The sequence below is a fragment of the Danio rerio genome, chromosome 23 (assembly GCF_049306965.1).
Source record: "Danio rerio strain Tuebingen ecotype United States chromosome 23, GRCz12tu, whole genome shotgun sequence".
NCBI lineage: Eukaryota > Metazoa > Chordata > Actinopteri > Cypriniformes > Danionidae > Danio > Danio rerio.
In genome coordinates this window covers 15270367-15291701 of record NC_133198.1, presented here as the reverse complement: position 1 = coordinate 15291701, position 21335 = coordinate 15270367, and the positions used below count along the sequence as shown (strand labels likewise).

The window sequence follows — 21335 nt, the reverse complement described above, 5'->3', positions numbered from 1 at the left end:
AGAATACAGGAGCCAGAAGAAAGAGCTCAGAGAGAGACCAAGTGAGAATTAAACCTTAAAGTGGTCAGTGGAGACATAAAGATCTGCCATAAGAGTGTAGGCAGACTCCAGGTATGAGGCCAAATGGAAAGCCCGAGGAGGAATGAGCAGGAGGGAGACGCCAGGTCTTCAGATTGATAAGATGATCAGGCAGAGTACTTAATGTCATATTATCAGACATATAATACAGTCCATATAAGCCAAAAACAGAACGCCATCACTGACTAGTTTGAAATGCACTCAAGGTTTTAATAAGATCATTAGAAAGGAATCTAGTGAATAAACATTCATGCACATATTCCTAGTTCCGCAGGTATTTCTGCAGGTGTCAAAACATGCCATACAACTTGATGGCAAGCATGTCCGATGTAGGAACGACTTGCAGTCTGCAGCTCCACATGGTCAATGCAGCTCCATGGCAACAGAATCTGATGTAGAGGCTTCTATATTTCAATCGACACAGTTGAAGTGAATGTGAGAGCCAACAATGAATAACGAGAGATGATGGGACTGCGTGTGATCTTAATACAACACTGCACAAGGTTCTGCAGGTAATCCTGCTGCTGTCAAAACTTGTCATACAACCTCATGCCAAACGTGTGCTCCTGCTGCACATGGTCACTGGAGCTCCATGGCAACAGCATCTCATGTCGACATTTTACATATCAAGACAGTGCTTAAGTGGAAGAGTTCATTAGAACAATGAGAGACGGTGGGATTGCATGTGATCTGCTGGAATCTTAATATAACTCTGTGCAAGGTTACTGTGACTGAGGCGCTGATCTAAAATGGAACAATAAGGAGGTTTTTAGGAGGGGGAAGAGTGGGATAGAGAAAAAAGAGGGGACGGAGGCGAAAGAGAATCAGTAGCTTCTTATTCCCTCTCGCCAGAGTAGAGATGGGTCATTGAAATTAATTGCATGTGATCAAATCAGCAGAAATGAGACAGATTAAGGAGGTGCCCTCCTCTAGAGTATGATGGACAGAGAGTTAGAGACTTTGGGTCTTATTTAAGCTAGCTGACGTGTCACTTCCTCTTTCACTTGTGGTGGGGGCCACAGAGCTGGCCCCATTGGCAAGTGGGTAATACGCTACACAGTTAGACACACACTCTCAGTGAAGCTTCATCAAAGCGAATCAGAGGTAATGACAGAGCGTGGAGAACAGAAAAAGACTGGGGCATGAATAGAAAGAACTAAGCTAGAAATGAGGGATAAAAATGTATGACATTAGCTCTGTTCTACTCTCCATACAAAAAGAGATATTAATGACTTAATCTAATTATGGTAGTTTTGATAGAAAGTGATTTAAGCAAATAAAAATGCTTGTTTGTAGGGCTGCACAATATTTATAGTTGGATGCAAAAAAAATTGCCCCAGAATTGTAAATTCTGTTTCATTCAGGGGAAGTCTTGTTTTATTTAGTTTGGCAAGGAATTTTTAAAAGCACTGTTTAAGGTAAATATTTTTAGCCCCTTTAAAGTGGCATGAACCCCAAACCACCCCCCCCCCCACCCCCCCAGTTTGAAAAAAGTCAGGAAAGTCCACCTCTGTTTAAGTGGGAGTGTCGAGTGGCGAAAGAGGGAAGGGTTTGCATAAAAATGGTAGTTTTCTGGGAGGCAAAACAACACACAGACGCAGGGGAGAGAAGACAGTGACTATGTTTAAATGGACATCAGTCATCAAATTATTTGCCAAATTAGTAATTTGTCAACGTTAACTGCAGTTTGGCACTTTCACTTTCATTCAAGAACGTATCATGCATGCCCCAAGTGACAAACGAGATAGTGGATATGAGGAACTGCTGGATAAGTGTAGTTTTAATGGAATGTTTGATACCACATGGGGAATAGGAGAAAAAAAAAACTTTGCATTTCTCGGTAACTTAGATGTACTTGGTAGGTAGTGTCAGAAGCTGTGTGTATAGACTATCCTGTCACAAAATGTGGTGGAAATTCTATACGTCAGTAATTGTTTGATTAAAGTGTTTACGTTTACACTCAGAGAGCAGCATTTACAGTGGATCTTTTAGTTCATAATATTATAGTGACATTAACATACTGTAAACCTAGTAACTAAATCATTTTGACAAAAGTATGTCTTTAAAAACTGAAAGAGTACAGCTGACGATTCTAACTTTGCTATCTGTATAAACATAAGCACGTACTGGAACCACATTTAAAAGAAGACGAGTGGCAAATCTGGATTTCACCATTTCCAGATGCTAAAGGCTCTTGGGTAAAAAATGTTCCTTACAAAGGTATTTCCGTCACGTGCACTGTAGTCTATACGTGAGTCTAGCTGTGCTCTCATAGTCCTCGGGAAATATTTGAAAAGGAATTGCATTTCACAAAAGGGTAATTCTGACTTCATTTGTATTTAATTAAATAAGTAATAAAAAAAAAACTTTTATTATGCTACATCAATAATTATTTCTCAATTTTGTAGGGATTTACCAAGATTACAGTTCTGGACCAAAACTAAAAATTCTTGATGCTCTAAAATGATTGGTAGTAATTTTTTATTGTTTTACTAAATCATGTAATTTTGTAAGACATATTTTATTTAACACGATATGTAAGATTATACTGATGGAAAAACAAGCCAACTTCCTGAACTACTGCAATCAGCAGGAAGTGCACTACATAGAACTACACTACATGGACAATGATAGGTGGACCACGAAACAGCCATAGATGGATCAATGCCAAAGTCCTGAAACTTGTCTGTTATTCATTGCCTGGTTGTTGATGTTGTTGAATGCAGCACTTAAATGATGCTGCAGTCAGCTGGCATGTGTCACTTCAAAGCTGAAACTGCTGGAGCTGATCTTACCAAAAAATGGCCTAAATACAGGCCTGTTGGCTAGTTGCTTTAATTGAGTTCCTAAAACTATCATAAATGAAAGCCCCTTAATACTCTACTCATACTTTACTTGACAGGTAGCAAGGATCGACAAGGAACTGTATATGACAGATGTCTAATTTAGTCAATTCTTTTTGGTGCTCAAAGAAAAAATACTTTTCAGTCATTTCTACTTTTAACTATTTCATCTTTTGGACCAACCTTGTACCTACATTTAAAAAAAAAATTATGTCAAGGTATACTTAGTAGGTTTTACTAATGAATAAAAGAAAAAGTGAAAGACCCTATAAATGGAGGTGAAAAGAAAATAGAAATACACCAAGGGAACTCAGGAGACCAGAGGTTAGAAAGAAGATGAGGGAGAAGATGAGGAAAATAGCAAATGAAGGAGAGAGAGATAATTGACCTCATAGTTGTAATTCCTTTGTAGAGAAGGAATGGAGGCTGGAAGAGGTGGAAAAATACAGGGATAGGGAAGGATAGAGAGGATGGATGTGGAGAGAGAGGGGGAAAGAAATGGACTGTTTGGGAGGACAGTAAAGGCCGCTTCCTCATGCGGCCTCAGGAATGCAGGACGGGTGGATCTGAGTGTGTTCTCTCCCTCTCTCTGTGTTTGTATGTGTGTGTGTGTGCTCAAGTTTGCCCGATAGACCAGACAGGAATCCCTAACCCCCACAGACTCTGGAGCCAGTTATCAGAGAGACAGGGGCCGGGGTGTCCCAACTTTTATCTCTTTTTCTCTCTTGCTTTTCCCCTCCCTTAGGTTTCCACTTCTCTCATTCCAAATCCTCCTCCTTCTGCCCCTCTTTCTCAATAATTGTGCCAGCAGAAAAAAAAGAAAACAAGAAGGATGTGGGGTAAAAGAATGAGAGAGTGCTAGAGGCGAGAGGAGGACAAACCTTGAAGTGAGACTGCTTCAAGGTTGTGGTGAATTCTTTTTCAAAGCCAAACACAGAATAGAGACAGACATCAGACTTATCTTTATCCTGTTTTTACACTCTAGTCCATGAACCTCTGGAATACTTAAATCTGATTGGTGATTTGTGACATTTTTCATGTTTTCATTTAACGACAGTCTGATTTGTGCAATGAAACTAACATCTATTGACTGGGAAATGCTATAGACGCATAAATGTCAATTTCCGCAGTGTCATTAGGGTTCGGTTGTTTGTTATCAGCATGCTGATCCAAAGGTATTGCCGACTTTTTATTTCTAAGCAAAGCTCAAATTAGTTGCAATAGGTGATGGTAAACAAACTTGCCTTGCTGTTCTTGTTTAAGGCCCTGTTTACACTAATACATTTTTGTTTTAAAACGTATAAGTTTGCTACGGTTACGCCATCTGTCCACACTACGCCAAGTTCTTGAGCGCCGAAAATGGAGCGTTTCGAAAACGCTGGAGAGGCCGTTTTCATTCTAAAATCCTGCTGCTCTGTCTCAGTGTGGATGGAGGAAACGGAGACATCTGAAAACGGAGGCGGGGCTGCAGACATTCGCCTATCTGATTGGGGCTTTTCCTCAATATTAAGTAGCCTACACACACAGTTCAGTCTCGCATCCTCTCCCTGTAAGTTCAGACTTCGCAAGTTTGATATGGAAAACAGACCCTCGAGGACATGTCCGATAAATCTTCAAAATGAACAGTTTACTTTATAACCTTCATCCTGACTACATTGTTTCACTTTCTCAACAATAAAATGAAAACCTGATTTAAGGAACTGCCTATTTTCATTTTGATATTAACAACTTAACAGACAGCAGAAATGCTGAGGCGTCGTGCTGCATCTTCACTGTGTGCATATTTATAATAAAACAGAGCCTATATTGCATCACTGCCTCCCTTCATTTTCATTGAAAATACGAAACGTATCCTCTGCTTTGCTGAAAGTCAGTTTTAATAATCAATAATAGCCATTATGAAAGTATAACGCACAATAAGTTTATACATTATAGGAAATATAGGCAAGCAATCAGTCAATATACAGAATGTACGTGGTTAAATTATTTATTAACTTATCTTTGCGCTCAGCCAAAACATACCTGAGAACAAGTACGGGGAATATGTCATTAGATATAGACAACAAGATGAAATTAATATCACGTTTACCAAATATAGTGAGATTAGATCCAGCGGGAGATGCTTGATAAGCAGTAGAAATGCTGCAAAAAAGTAAAAATGCTGCAGCGCTTGCCCGAGAGCGTGTGTGTCTGGTCACGTGATGTGCGTTTTCAGCATTTTGGTGTGGACGGAGAGCTGTTCAGAAACGCTGGGTAAAACGCTAGTGTGGACGCGGATCGTTTCTAAAACGCACTAGTGTAAACGGGGCCTAAGATTTAAAACTGAGGCTCAGCTTGAGCTCCAAGCTTGAACCTCCTATGAGGACAACTCTGTAGACAAATACAGAAATAAGTAGGGGAAGAGATGGTTAGTCGGAGGGATTTTGGAAGACTTGACTCTGGGACAGGATGATGGCTGTTGCTTATATAAGTTCGTGGTAGTGAATGACAGGACTGTATGATTATGGTACTTCCAGAACCTGCGACTGGAACTTGATTTAAAGGTATGTTCTTAATATCAGGTTTGTAATAAAAACTGTGATGTAGTAATTTATTCAGTTACATCACTCGAAAGATAAGCTGGTTTGAAGAGTCATCCACAGCTCTCCCGGCCTGTGTGTGTGCAACTCCTGCCGTGAGGTCCTGATTGTTTGGAGCCGAGCTGGTGATGAGCCCAGACCCTCCATACTGATCGCCTCAGGGGAAGGACAGTGACACCTCTCTCACTCTCTCTCTCTCACCTCACACAATACCTCTGAGAGAGAAAGGTGGGGGCTGGGGGTGTTCCTGCCATTTTCCCCTGAAAAAGGAGACTTTAACTTCACATTGCTGTCATAGAGCGAGCTAGTCCAAAAAATCCACTTCGGCACAAGAGTATTCACAAAGAAACCCACAACGATGCCCTTATTGTGTTAGAATGTGTGTGTGTGTGTGTGTGTGTGTTGGTGAGCATGAAACAGAAGCCAGGGAATGCTTCTGACGGTGTGAAGCTCACGCCCAAAGATACTGCATCTCTTCAAGGGCATACCATCACACACATACAGACAATCGCTGCAGTCCATTATTTGAAAGAAAACAGAAGTGACACACTGAATTGGTGGGACACAATTGGGGACAGAGTTTTGTACACTCCATTTATTACTATTAACCTCCTACTCATGTATTTGCCTACATATCTACACAAGGACATAGAATAGAATTCAACCGTATTAAATGAAGTTAACTGTAATTACTACAGATCTTTTAGCATTCCCATTGAGCTTAGGGGTAACTGCTTGGCTTGTGTAGGAAGTAAATCCAATCTGCCATCTTTGTTTATGTAAACTTAGTTCTGGGGAATTTTTTTTTAAATGACTCTGTCTTTATTTATTCGTTTTTTTTATATTTAAGCAAATATTTAACTTTAAAATATAAAAACATGCTTTCTCTGTCAAAATTGTCTGTCCAAATTCATACAGACAAATTGTATAATAATAAAGTTTCTGGAAACGTAATTACATCACACAGTTGCATTAGATAACACCTGTTTCTGTGCACTTATACAGCTGTGGCATTGAAGCTATAGTTCATGGATCAGCAATTGCCCCCATTTACACACACAGAAAGGAATTTTCCCTTGTACCTTTAATGCCCTTTCCCCTAAACCTATCCTTATTTAGGAGTGAGGGAGAACAGGGTGCAGTCATAGGGAGGAGGCAGAGGGAGGAGAGGACAAAAAGTGGAGAATCAAGAGGGTGTGGGGTATAAGAATGACTATATGTGTGTGTGAGGAAGGGAGATTTTGCCCTCCCACGCCGGTTGTGTTGGTGTGTGTATGTGTGTGTAGCTGGGGCCAATCTGACACACCCAGAGGGCAGCGAACCTCCACATCCTGCCCAGGGCGTCCGTTTGTCCAAACAGCTCACTTCTTCCTCTTCTCTCCTCTCTCTCTATGCTCAAACCGGTCTGACTGGAGGGTAGAGAGCAGGGGAGGGTGGGGGTTTGTCTATAAAGAACAGAAACCCCCCGTAAAACCAAAAGAGGAAGAAAAAGCCACAGAGTAAAATACAGCAGAAGAAAACAAACAGTAGGGCGTTGTCCTGCCCTGAATGGGGAAGTTTGAAGGTTTGGTGGTATTCTAACCCCTTTACACACTCTTTACACACACACATGCACCTCTTACACTCTTTGTCCGCAGCAATGTGCCCAGAGCTAGTGCGCAAACTCGACAAGAAGAACAGTAAGGAGATCTGAACACGTACACAATCAAAGTCTTTTAGTGTCTAAACAGTTGACAAGTCAAACAAAGATATATCTTGTCAGGCCTATAATCATGTCCCAGAATGCTCTCATCTCTCTTTCCCTGTGTCTCTTGTTGAATACTTTTTAAGGCAGTTTCCAGCTCAAGCCATCACAGACTGCAGCAAATGTACTTTTTTCAAAAGGGGATAGCACAGGGGTGTGCAATTTTATTCATGGAAGACAAGTGTCCTGAAGAGTTTACTCCAATCTGCCCTTACACACTTGCCTGAAAGATTCTAGTAATCCCGAAGACCTTGATTAGCTGGTTCAAGTGGGTTTAATTAGGATTGGTGCTAAACTCGGATGGTGGTTAGGTGAAATAAGAGAAAGCTTCAAAATATCTACTTTTGGGAAGATCTGGGAACAGGGTTGGGAATCACTGACATAGAGAAAAATCCTTCAGACATCATCCAATCAAAAGTTGCAACTGATGATGTAACAATCCTGCTCCTGGATGACCAAGTTTAGCTTCATCACAACTGTCTGGAAGTTTCTAGTTGTTTTGAAGACCTTAATTAGATGGATCATGTGTATTAAATAAGTGCTCTAGCTAATCTGTATAGTGTCTGTCCAGGACATGGACTGGATATCCCTGGTGTAAACCAGTTGAATGACATGTATTGACCAGTAAATATTGAAAATAGACCATGGGAGAAACTGTTGGAGATGTGTTTTCAGAAATTTAATCTGCCACCTACAGCTCTATTCCCACATTCAATGTAGATCCTTGTCACATTCTTATCTGTTGCATATGTGATTAAACTTTTTCCAGTATATAAGTACCTGATTGTAGCGTGTCTGTCACAAGTCTCCCTTAAAAAGGAAAGAAACACAAAAATAATTTTGAATGAAAGCAGTTTAATCCCCGTAACCCTCATTGTACCCAGAGATCAGCTTTGATTCTAATGGTAAGCAATGAGAGCAAAGCACACACACACACCCCTCCCATGCATTGTGATTAATGGGATTATCCACCATTAAACATCCCACCATGATACTAAGTGGTTTGTCTCATTGTGTTTGTCTCAAGATATTTACTACTTAACAAAATGCTAGTTGAGCATAGTCTTCCTTCATCCAGGTAAGAAAATCTTTACTTCTGGTATTATGGATTGATTGTGTATTCATACCAAGTATACTGTATAAAAACAGAAAGCATGGAAGAAAATAATACTGGGCAAAATACCTCAAGCATTTGTTGTGCTACATGCTGAAACACTGTTCATAAAGGCCCTGGTATACTTCAACTGAAATCGAACAACCTGAAATGATGTAATTTCAAACTAAATCCTAAGTTTATTTTGAGCTTTTTTTCTGCTGTTTGAAACCAAAGCAAATTTTGGGGGAGTGTAGGGTTGTGCAGATGTGGTAGACCTTAATAAAACACAACAGGTTACTATGAGGTTGGGTTTAGGGTTAGGGTAAGGGTAGATATAAGTGAAACACACCAGGTTACTTTGAAGTAGGGGTTGGGGTAGGAGTAGACATTTATAAAACAAAATAGGTTACTTTGGGGTTGGGGTAGGTGTTGACTTTCATTAAAAAAATAGGTTACTGTGAGGTTGGGCTTAGGGCTGGGGCAGGTGTAGACCTTCAAAAAACGAAATAGGTTACTGTGAATTTGGGCTTGGGCTTGGGGTAGATGTAGACCTTCCAAAAACAAAATAGGTTACTGTGAGGTTAGGTTCGGGGTTGGGGAAGTTAAAGACTTTCATAAAACAAAATAGGTTACTTCGAAGTTGGATTTGGGGGCAGGGTAGGTGCAGACATTCAGAAAACAAAATAGGGTACTGTGAGGTTGGGTTTGGGGTAGGTGTAGACATTTCTAAAACAATATAGGTTACTGTGAGGTTGGGGTAGGTATAGACATTCATAAAACAAAATAGGGTACTGTGAGGTTGGGGAAGTTGTAGACATTTATAAAACAAAATAGGTTACTTTGGCGGTTACAGTGAGGTTGGGTTTGGGGTTGGTGTAGACTTTCATAAAACAAAATAGATACCTTCGATGCTGGATTTGGGGTTGGGGTAGGTGCAGACATCCAGAAAACAAAATAGGGTACTGTGAGGTTGAGTTTGGGGTTGGGGTAGGTGTAGACATTTATAAAACATTACAGGTTACTGTGAGGTTGGGGTTGGGGTAGGTGTAGACATTCATAAAACAAAATAGTGTACTGTGAGGTTGGGGTAGGAGCAGACATTCAGAAAAACAAAATAGATAACTGTGAGATTGGGGTTGGGGTAGCAGTAGACATTCATAAAACAAAATGGGTTGGGGTTGAGGTAGGTGTGGACATTCATTAAACAAAATAGGTTACTGTGAGGTTGGGTTTAGGGCTGGGGTAGGTGTAGACATTCATAAAACAATATAGGTTACTGTGAGGTTAGGGTAGGTGTAGACATTTATAAAACAAAATAAGTTACTTTGAGGTTTGGTTTGGGTTGGTGTAGATGTAGACATTCATAAAACAATACAGGGTACTGTGCGGTTGGGTTTGGGGTTGGGGTAGGTGTACACATTCATAAAACAAAATAGATTACAGTGAAGTTGGGTTTGGGGTAGGTGTAGACATTCAGGAAAACAAAAAAGGTTACAGCGAGGTTGGATTTGGTGCTAGGGTAGCTTTAGACATTCATAAAACAAAATAGGTTACTGTAAGGTTGGGGTTTAGGTAGGTGTAAACATTCATAAAACAAAATAGGTTACTTTAAGGTTTGGTTTGGGGTTGGGGTAGGTGCATTCATCAAAGAAGATAGGTTACTGTGAGGTTAGGGTTGGGGTAGGTGTAGACATTCAAAATAGATTACTGTAAAGTTGGGTTTGGGGTTGGGGTAGGTGCAGACATTCATCAAAGAAGATAGGTTACTGTGAGGTTAGGGTTGGGGTAGGTGTAGACATTCAAAATAAATTACTGTAAGGTTGGGTTTGGGGTTGGGGTAGGTGCAGACATTCAGAAAACAAAATAGGTTACTGTAAGGTTGGGTTTGGGATAGGTGTAGAAATTCATAAAACAAAATAGATTTGACTCATGTCATATAGAAAACATTAAATAAAGAAAACTCCAGGAGTTTGTACAGCCCACTTGGAGCTCAAGTCCCACCCACTTGGAGCTGACCAGCCCACCTCTGCTTATACCCTTCGCTCCTAAACAGCTACTGTAACATTGGTCTATGGCGATTACACAAAAAGTGGGTGTGTGCTACACCCCCTTTTTTGACGTGCTTCATATATCATATCCACAGAGATCAGACAGGGGAACAACATCCAAAACAACAAGTTAGCAACATAAATAAACAGGAAAAGCCAGGTTGCAGAGCTGTTACAGCTGAATCCACAACTGTATGATCATTCGCAGAGACATTTTAAAGATCCAGAGGGTGTGATACACAAGATGAGAAGAGCCACCACTTTGCGCCATGTATTAAAGTTTTAAACATTGTCCCACACGTTTTCTGCACCACAATGACTCTTGTGCGACAGGCTGGAGAAAACTGTTTGCCAGAAGTTTATGAAAATTATGTTTATGTTCTTCTCTCACCACTGCCATTATGGTTGTGTTTAGGGATATACTTTAGTAGCATGAGCTCTATGTGAGTGACACATTATCAACCCTGCCTACTGAAGTGTGGGGATCTAGGAAGGTTTGAAACAGTATACTTGGCCTTTTCAAACTTCTTTTTTCCCTCAAACGAAGAATGAAAAAGAACTTTATTTCAAGTATACTGAGGCCTTAAGCCTGATGTTAAACAATTCTACTTTGTATTTTAATCAAAAGGTAAAGTGTCTTTGCATATAAAAATATACAACTTTACAATGTTACCCCAATGGTTTGGTATGGAGCCTGTATGGCACAGTTGGCCACTTGGCCATGTTTGCTACTGATACACACAGGTGTTGGAAGGGTCAATCTATGATCTGCTGAGTAGCTCGGGCATTCTGCACCAAGGGCAGGGGGTGCTTACGCTTTGGAAATTTACATGGTTGTCATCGTCATCTTCATTGGCCGAAGCTGAGATCCCATAGTGTGTCCTGGCTTGAGGCACCTTTTGGTTTTGCAGGCCAAAGTGTCTATATATAGTGCATGTGTAAAAGATTCTGGAAGGGGTCAGTACTCAGAGACCAGGTCACTGAAGCAGGAGGGAACTCCACCATGAGGAAGTCTGGATTTTTCTGCCCATGACAAAGTCGAGAGTGTTCACTTTCAAAGAAACTGACAGTGCGACACACAGGTGGGAGGTGTGGAGGAGTGACAGACTTGTCATTTATGAGCAGAGGGAGCAAAAGAGAGATAAGGACAGAGGGAAGAGACCTAAAAACACTGAACCTGAAACCTGAATAACAAAAATAGGACAAAAAATAAAGGTTAGATAACTCATAAATTCACCAGAAACAGAGTGTAAAAGAAGATAGTTCCCAACAATAAACTTACATCACATAATGTGCAAATTGTAAAATGTTTATGAGTGACAAATTCAATTTAGTCTATATACTGTATAATTATTTCTCTCTGAAGTTAATCTGTGATGTTTATTGCAAACATTTTCTCTCTGAGCTTTGAGTTGGCCTAATAACTAATGTAAAAACTGACTTGATATCCACATGTACAGTTTTTTTGTGGAATGTTGCAACGTTTATTATATATTATTTAAACTGGGCAAACCATTATTTTGTTTTTAATGTACATGTTCTCATATTTTCAGACAAAAAAAACTCCCCCTCCTTCTTGAACTAATCCCTTCTCTTTTAAAGGTATTTTTAGCAAAGTTTCAGAAATAATTTTCTTTGGTAATTTACAGTATAACATACAAATACTAAACTGACTTTAGGCTAAAATACACATAATATTCCCATTCAGAATGGGGCAAATCGTCTGACTTAACAACCTTCTTGGTAATTCCCTGTGGCAGTTATTTTACACGGATTCAAGTAATACATCAAGGAAGAACCAAAATATCCAAGACTCTTTGCCAAGATTAAATTTAAAGTGCATTTTGTAAATCACCAATACAATCTGACCTCAATATCAAGTAGTTGATGTGGTTTCAAGGTTTTGCAAAACTGAGATTTGCATTAACTGTGTATAAATAATGAATGTGAGTCAACCATTTTCCAGGTTGTTCAACATATTGTACATTTTAAAAACAGGCAAGCTCTTGTAACTAATATAAAATCTTCCATTCATACAGCCACTATATTGAGAGTTTCTATAGTGTTTAGTCTTCATTATATTGTCTCTAGATTCCTTTAACCTGTATTAGCATTTGAACTAAACTTTAAAGATTTCGGCCAATTAATACCCTATTATGTGGCTTGTTTCACCTTATTGTGATTGAAGAGACTTGTGCAAGCAAAGGAAAAACAGAAGGAGACTGAAGAGAGAAGCGAGAGAATGGCATCGAGCAAGGCGGAACACAAGAACTCTGTCTGACAGTCCGACATGACGCCTTACCCCAGAACAAACAAGCATTCAGCTACACCGAGGGGCAACCCAGAATACCATGGGGGAGACCGAGGGAGAGAGAGAAAGAAACAGAGAAGCAAGAGAAAGATTGAGACAGAAGAGGGCTGTGAAGGTCATCTGGTGGGATGGAGGGTCCTGGACAAAAGATAATAAGGAGGTACATCAGGAACAGATGAGGGACAGAAAGGGAGAAGGAAACTGGACAAAACAAAACAAAACCAAAAATATTTGCTTCATAATTGAGTGAGTGAGCAAGAGCAGTAAAAGAAAGACAAAGGAGACTGAAGAGAGGGGGTTAAACTTTTTTTTCGTACAAGTTCAACTTGTGAAATATGAAATCTATTTTGGTTTTAATGGAGAGGGAGGAAATATGAAAGTAGATTATTAAACTGGGAGAAAGCGACGAGGGAGGGGGAAAAACCAGAGGTGTTCAGGGTGGGAGGGTTGAGATCTGTTCACGATGTTTTAAATATTAAAGCTATTTCAGGTTTAATGAGGTGTAAATACTATGGGGAGAGTGGTAAGAGGATGGGGGTTAAAGGGGCCTCACTCTCATTATTTCAAGCACACACCTTTTGACTATAGAGACCCAGAGAGAGAGAGAAGTGAGAGCAAATGTAAAAACAGAGAAAAAGAGCTGATGAGTTAGGAAAGAGTCAAGACTGAGAAGGGAATGAAGACACCATTCGAAGGACACTGCGACAATGAATAAATGATAGATACAAAGAATAACTGACAGAGTGAACGATGAGTCAAGGGTACATGAATCAATCAGTAAGAGTGAATAAATGAGCGAGTAAATTAACGAATTAGTAAGCAAATGAAAGGATAAACGATTAATGCATTAGGGGATTAGCAGTATGATCAGCATAGATGAATAAACAATTAAATGAATTAGTGAATAATAATTGGGCAAGTAAGTGAGTGGGTAAATGTATTAATGAATTAGCAAACAAATAAAGGAATGCTTTACTGAGGGCATGAGTGAGTTAATGATTTAATAAGTCTGAAGCGAGTAAATGGGTGAACGAAAGAATCAGTAAGAATAAAGAAATGAGTAAGTGAATGAACGGATTAGTAAGCAAATGAAAAAATAAGCGATTGATGCATTAGTGAATCAGCAGCATGGTCAGTAGAGATGAATAAAGAAGTGAATGACAAAGTGAATAATGATTAAGCGAGTTAGTGGGTAAATGAATGAATTAATTAGTAATTCAATAGAGAAATGCTTTATTGAGTGACTGGGTGAATTAATGAATTAGTAAGAATGAATAAATAAGCAGGTGAATAAATAAGTAGAGGTGAATGAATGAGTGTGTGAATGAATTAGTAAGAGATTAAATTAATGGGTGAGTGAATAAATTAGCAAGTCAATGAAGGAACACCATTGCGTGACAGTGAATTAGTAAGTAAGAATGAATAAATAAGCAGGTGAATAAATAAGTAGAGGTGAATAAATCAGTGAGTGAAGGAATTATGAAGTGAAGAAATTAAAGGAAAAGTAAATGAATGAAGAATTAGCAAGTCTGTTAATTAATACTTCATTGGGTGACTGGGTGCATTAATGAATTTGTAAGCAAAAATAAATAAACAAGCAGGTGAATAAACACTTAGAGGTGAATAAACAAGTGAGTGAATGAACTAGTAAGTGAAAATATCAATGGGAGAGTGAATGAATGAATTAGCAAGTCAATAGAGAAATGCTTTATTGAGTGACTGTTTGAATTATTGAGTTTGCAAGAATGAATAAATAAGTAAGTGAATGAATTAGAAAGTGAATAAATCAATGGGTGAGTGAATGAATGAATGAATTAGTAAGTCAATAAAGGAATGCTTTATTGGGTTACAGGCTAAATTAATGAATTAAGAGTGAAAAAATGAGTAGAGGTCAATAAATGAGTGAGTGAATAAATTAGTAAGTGAAAAAATTTCATGGGTAAGTGAGTGAATGAATGAATTAGCAAGTCAATAAAGGAATGCTTTATTGTGTGACTGGGTGAATCAATGAATTAAGAGTGAATAAATTAGTAGAGGTCAATAAATGAGTGAGTGAATGAATTAGTAAGTGAATGAATTCATGGGTAAGTGAGTGAATGAATGAATTAAGAATGAATAAATGAGTAGATTTCAATAAATGAGTGAGTGAATGAATTAGTAAGTGGAAAAAATCATGGGTAAGTGAGTGAATGAATTAGCAAGTCAATAAAGGAATGCTTTATTGAGTGACTGGGTGAATTAATGAATTAGTAAGTAAGAATGAATAAATAAGCAGATAAATAAATAAGTAGAGGTGAATAAATGAGTGAGTGAATGAAATAGTAAGTAAAGATGGGTGAGAGAATAAATGAATTAGCAAGTCAATAAAGGAATGCTTTATTGGGTGACGGTGAATTAATAAATTAGTAAGAATGAATAAATAAGCATGTGAATAAACTTGAGATGGATACACGAGTGAGTAAATGAGTAAGTTGGTGAAGATATCAATAGGTGATATAATGGGTGAGTGAGTAGATGTCTGAATTAGTAAGTCAATAAGGGAATGAATTATTGGGCGAGTGGGCGAATCAACGGATTTGTAAATAAATAAGAAAGAAAAGATGAATGTGTGAGAGTTAGTTAAGTATAAAGTGAATAATAAATGAGTGAATTGTTCAATGAGTGAGTGCATGAATGAATGTGTCAGTAAGTGATGAATAAATAAAGTAAATGAGGCAGTATGAATTAATGAATCAGTAAAAGATGAGTGCATGTTTTGTCACTCACTCTATGAATCAAAGAAAAAAATGAGTCTGTAAGTGAATTAATTAATCCATTCATTCATGAGTATGTGAACAAATCAGTAAGTGCATAAATGTAGTGAGTGAACAAATTACCATAAGTTATAGTAATGGTCTGAAGACATTAATAAGTCAATGAATGCATGAATGAGCGAGTGTTTGTGGAGCAGTGGGTAAGAGGCCAGAGGTTAAACTCTGAGAAGAAAGTCAATAGATGTGCTGAGCTGAAGTTCATGTGTATGTGTGTTTGCTCAGATGAACTGGATTAGATTAGATGAGCTCTGCTGTGAATGTGTCAGCCGCGCACTGAGAAAAGTGCAAAGTTACGCCATAAACGGCTCTATTAAACACACTTGCAAAAGACAAATGCAAATGACAACACTGTTTATACATGTCAGACACCTCACTATCATCATTTTCACACATATTTTCAAATTACATGTGAGCATTCAAAAGGACACAGAAATATGCCTCCATATACAAATATATAAACGGGTAAGAAAACACAAACTTCTCTTCTGCTAAAGACAACAACAACACATCGACAGTTTACTTTCGAGAAACCCTTTATAGATGCGTGAATGATCTAAACCTGGGATTTTCATCTTGTGAAAAGGGGAGGATGAGCTGACCATAGTTTCCTAGTCTCTTTCTGATCAAGATAGCTGGTAACGCTTTCTTTTACAACCCGCAAAGTACCGCGTAAGTACAGTGAAATTACAGTGTACTTTTCTGTACGTACTGTGTAAGTATAATGAACGTATGTGTAGGTATAAGGGAACAAACCGTAATGCTTGGGTAAAAAGGGGGTAACAACCAGATGTTCATCACGAAAATTACCGCGTAAGTACAGTGAAATAACCGTGTACTTTTCTGTACCTATAGTGTAAGTATAAATAACGTTTACGTAAGTATAAGGGAACAAACTGTAATGCTCGGGTAATAAGGGGATAACAACCAGATATTTAGCATAAAAGGTACCGCGTAAGTACAGTGAAATAAGGTTGTACTTTTCTTTAAATTGCAAAAGAACAAACCATAATGTTTGCGTAAAAGGGGAGTAACAATAAGATATCCATCACGCAAAGAAGTATATTAAGTTTACGATGTACATTTCTTCAAGTATTGTATACATATAAAGAATTATGCAAGGATGGTGACAACCTATTGCTATCTGCAAATGTACTGTATATGCACCTGCGTGAGTACATTAGTACTCTTATTCAGTGCTTGGGTTTTATATGGGGTGTTTAATGAATAAAAGGTTTACAACCTGTGAAATTATGAACCCTTATTGTATACTGTACGTATTTTAAATCTGCAATTCAACATAAAATATATTTCCATACACTACTTACCTTATGTTTACTCGTCGATCTCACCAAAGCCATCAATGTCTCCATAACTCACTATCAACAAATAACTTTGCATGACATAGGCCTACCGTCAGGGTTCAATGCAGATTAAAACAGGCTCGCATCTTTACTGCTGTTGCACAGGGAGGCTAACTGTTGCATTTCAGTAAATGTATAGCTGATGCTTTATAGAAAAATCTAGTAATTTGGTCTTCAATCAATAAAAACCGCTGCTGTAGTTTACTCTGTTCTTAGTGTTCAAGTATACACTAGTATGTTAAAGTTCAGCTTCTTCCCTCTTTGTTCCCTGTAGTTAAAGGGTAAATACAGTATTTGTTCCCTCCTTGTTCCCTGTACTTACAGGGTAAATACCACATTTGAGGGTTGTAAATTAAAGTGAAGCTTTGTTCCTCCCTTGTTCCCTGTACTTACAGGGTAAATACCACATTTGAGGGTTGTAAATTAAAGTGAAGCTTTGTTCCTCTCTTGTTACCTCCTTGTTCCCTGTACTTACAGGGTAAATACCACATTTGAGGGTTATAAATTAAAGTGAAGCTTTGTTCCTCTCTTGTTACCTCCTTGTTACCTGTACTTACAGGGTAAATACCACATTTGAGGGTTGTAAATTAAAGTGAAGCTTTGTTCCTCTCTTGTTACCTCCTTGTTACCTGTACTTACAGGGTAAATACCACATTTGAGGGTTGTAAATTAAAGTGAAGCTTTGTTCCTCTCTTGTTACCTGTAGTTAAAGGGTAAATACAACATTTGTTCCCCCCTTGTTCCCTTTAGTTTACAATGTAAAATCTTAAAGGCAGTGAAATAAATATACAAACACACAATATATTTCTTCTTTACTTTGTAACCTTTATTTTAATAAATAAGCATTTTAAAAGACTTCATATTAATCAAACATTGTCTTGTCTATCATTGCCTATACTCATTCATTTTCTCTTCGGCTTTGTCCTTTTGTTAATCTGGGGTCGCCACAGTGGAATAAACCACCATCTTATCCAGCATATGTTTTACGCAGTGGATGCCCTTCCAGCTGCAACCCATCTCTGGGAAACATCCATACACACCCACTCACACGCATTCACTATGGACAATTTAGTCTACCCAATTCAACTGTACCGCATGTCTTTGGACTGTGAGGGAAACCGGAGCACCCGGAGGAAACCCACGCGAACGCAGGGAGAACTCCATGCAGAAACCTTCTTGATGTGAGGAAACAGCACTACCTACTGTGCCACCGTGTTAACACCCAGCTGCAACCCATCACTGGGAAACATCCATACATACTCATTCACACACATACACTACGGACAATTTTACCTTACCCAATGTCACCACATATTTTTGGACTTGTGGGAGCACCCGGAGGAAACCCACGCTAACATGGGGAGAACATGCAAACTCCACACAGAAATGCCAACTGACCCAGCCGAGGCTCGAACCAGCGACCTTCTTGCTGTGAGGCGATTGTGCTACCCACTGCGCCTGCCTATACTCAAACAGCAAAATAACACATTATTTCCTTCCCCCTTTTTTTCTGGCATCTCTTGCTTGGCTTCCTCTTCTGCTCTTCTCAGCTTCCACTGAGGACTCTGATGGTGAGTGGCTGATGAAATCCCATGGGTCTTGCTGCTCTGCATTTATATAAAATATATAAACAGACAGAAAGGCTTTTAGTAAGCTATAGACATGTTTATTTTCCTGTTTAATGTGTGTGTAGTGGTTGTCTAACAATTTCACACACTAAACATTTACAGATACCATACAGACACTATACATTACTATCAAACAAAAGTACTATCATCAGATCATATGGGAGATTGTGATCATTTATAGTGATAATAATTAAAGCGCAGAGGGGAAAAGGCTTAAATATATGTGCAGGCCGTATAGACTTTGAAGTAAAGATTATTTGCTGTTCAGTGTACATATTTAAATTCTGTGTCACTCATTAAATGGTAAGTAAATGTAACGTTTGGGTTAACTACCCCTAAGGTTAGTTTTTGATTAAAGTACATGTCTTAACCCATCATTAGTCCTAAATAAAGTGAAAGACAACATAATATGGTTGATGTACTGTTATGGACCCTTTTTACATTTCAGCACAGTGAATGGGAAAGTACAACACATTTTTTTTACAATCTTCTTTGCTCAAATAAAATGAAAACTTTACGATGGTGTCTCGACAATTAGAAAAATAAAAATATAGTGTGAAACTGATAACGCCAGCAAGAAGAGAGAATAACTTCTAATTTACTCATGACCATAGACACTGTTTGAAACACCTCGCACATGTAATCATATTATATAATGCATACGTAGATACAAATAAATGTTATTTTATAAAAAAAAAATAAAAAACTCAAGGATTTTAGATCCTGATGATCGTTAAACGCGTCATAACAGTGTTGTGAAAAGGGTGTAATTGTTAAAAATACGTACAAACATCAGATATAAACAAAAACCTAAACAAACACTTCTATGTACATAACGTCATAAAAATACTTGTTTTATTTACCTCGCGCTGCCGTCCTTGTACTGCCGTGAACAGGAAATTCTAGGAATGGAGGACGGAGAGTTGAATCGATTCGTCTTCAACAAACCGATCAGTGTGACATCAAAACATCGCGAGAACAACAGACAGCTCCGTGTGCATTTGAATCCATCTCGCGATATTGTATCACTTCAGGTACGCGCCTACTGATTCGTTGATTCAAACGAGTTGTGAATCAAGAAGCCTCTAAAGATCCGAATCAAACTGCAGCAGCACGCCACGAGGTTTTGCTCAGACTTTTGGGACGTTTGGAATTGCTCCGTCTTGTCACCATGTAACACATGTGAGTAAATCGTTGTCAGTACATAAGGCTATTGTTACGATTAGAAATTGTGCATTAACCAGATTATATTTATTTTGTTTCATTTGTTTTTAGCGTAACATTAACGTTAGTTCATGGCCGAATCTAAACGGCCAGCAGCGGATATTTACCAATGTTTACTGTCGTTTACTTTGCACATCTTAGAAATGTTGCCAAAGTTCCTATGGATTTAGTTTCTTCATGTCATTCCAGAAAGACTGGATGATGAGCAGGTCAGATCTCTGTGGCTGTTGTCATACTGACTGTGCAGACGATTTTCTCCCTGTATACGTTAATTACAGCAAAGTTAATGACAAAATTAATGTTTGGAAATGTAAATTGATATTTTCTGTAGCATGCCAGTTTGATATATCAATACCCCCCCCCCCCCCCCCCCCCCCCCCCCAATTACTAGTAACGTTTGCCTAGGACTTTAGCACAGTAGCCTACTATTTAAGCCTTTTCCCCTCTGCACTTTAATTATTATCACTATAAATGATCACAATCTCCCATATGATCTGATCATAGTACTTTTGTTTGATAGTAATGTATAGTGTCTGTATGGTATCTGTAAATGTTTAGTGTGTGAAATTGTTAGACAACCACTACACACACATTAAACAGGAAAATAAACATGTCTATAGCTTACTAAAAGCCTTTCTGTCTGTTTATATATTTTATATAAATGCAGAGCAGCAAGACCCATGGGATTTCATCAGCCACTCACCATCAGAGTCCTCAGTGGAAGCTGAGAAGAGCAGAAGAGGAAGCCAAGCAAGAGATGCCAGAAAAAAAGGGGGAAGGAAATAATGTGTTATTTTGCTGTTTGAGTATAGGCAGGCGCAGTGGGTAGCACAATCGCCTCACAGCAAGAAGGTCGCTGGTTCGAGCCTCGGCTGGGTCAGTTGGCATTTCTGTGTGGAGTTTGCATGTTCTCCCCATGTTAGCGTGGGTTTCCTCCGGGTGCTCCCACAAGTCCAAAAATATGTGGTGACATTGGGTAAGGTAAAATTGTCCGTAGTGTATGTGTGTGAATGAGTATGTATGGATGTTTCCCAGTGATGGGTTGCAGCTGGGTGGCAACACGGTGGCACAGTAGGTAGTGCTGTTTCCTCACATCAAGAAGGTTTCTGCATGGAGTTCTCCCTGCGTTCGCGTGGGTTTCCTCTGGGTGCTCCGGTTTCCCTCACAGTCCAAAGACATGCGGTACAGGTGAATTGGGTAGACTAAATTGTCCGTAGTGAATGCGTGTGAGTGAGTGTGTATGGAGGTTTCCCAGAGATGGGTTGCAGCTGGAAGGGCATCCACTGCGTAAAACATATGCTGGATAAGATGGTGGTTTATTCCACTGTGGCGACCCCAGATTAACAAAAGGACAAAGCCGAAGAGAAAATGAATGAGTATAGGCAATGATAGACAAGACAATGTTTGATTAATATGAAGTCTTTTAAAATGCTTATTTATTAAAATAAAGGTTACAAAGTAAAGAAGAAATATATTGTGTGTTTGTATATTTATTTCACTGCCTTTAAGATTTTACATTGTAAACTAAAGGGAACAAGGGGGGAACAAATGTTGTATTTACCCTTTAACTACAGGTAACAAGAGAGGAACAAAGCTTCACTTTAATTTAC

The 21335-nt window shown here is 38.7% G+C and overlaps 1 protein-coding gene across 4 annotated transcripts in view; it reads right to left on the bottom strand.

Moving 5' to 3' along the window:
* zbtb46 (zinc finger and BTB domain containing 46) overlaps positions 1-21335 on the bottom strand; it is a 143482-nt gene that overhangs the window by 57252 nt on the left and 64895 nt on the right. Inside the window, exon 3 of one of the 4 annotated variants that reach the window (XM_073939530.1) lies at positions 17688-18480. The exons of the other annotated variants lie outside the window; for them this stretch is intronic. Within the exon in view, the coding sequence (XP_073795631.1) occupies positions 18362-18480 (119 nt within the window). The 3' untranslated portion in view covers positions 17688-18361. Of the gene's footprint in view, positions 1-17687; positions 18481-21335 lie in introns of those variants that run through there. 4 annotated transcript variants of the gene reach the window in all.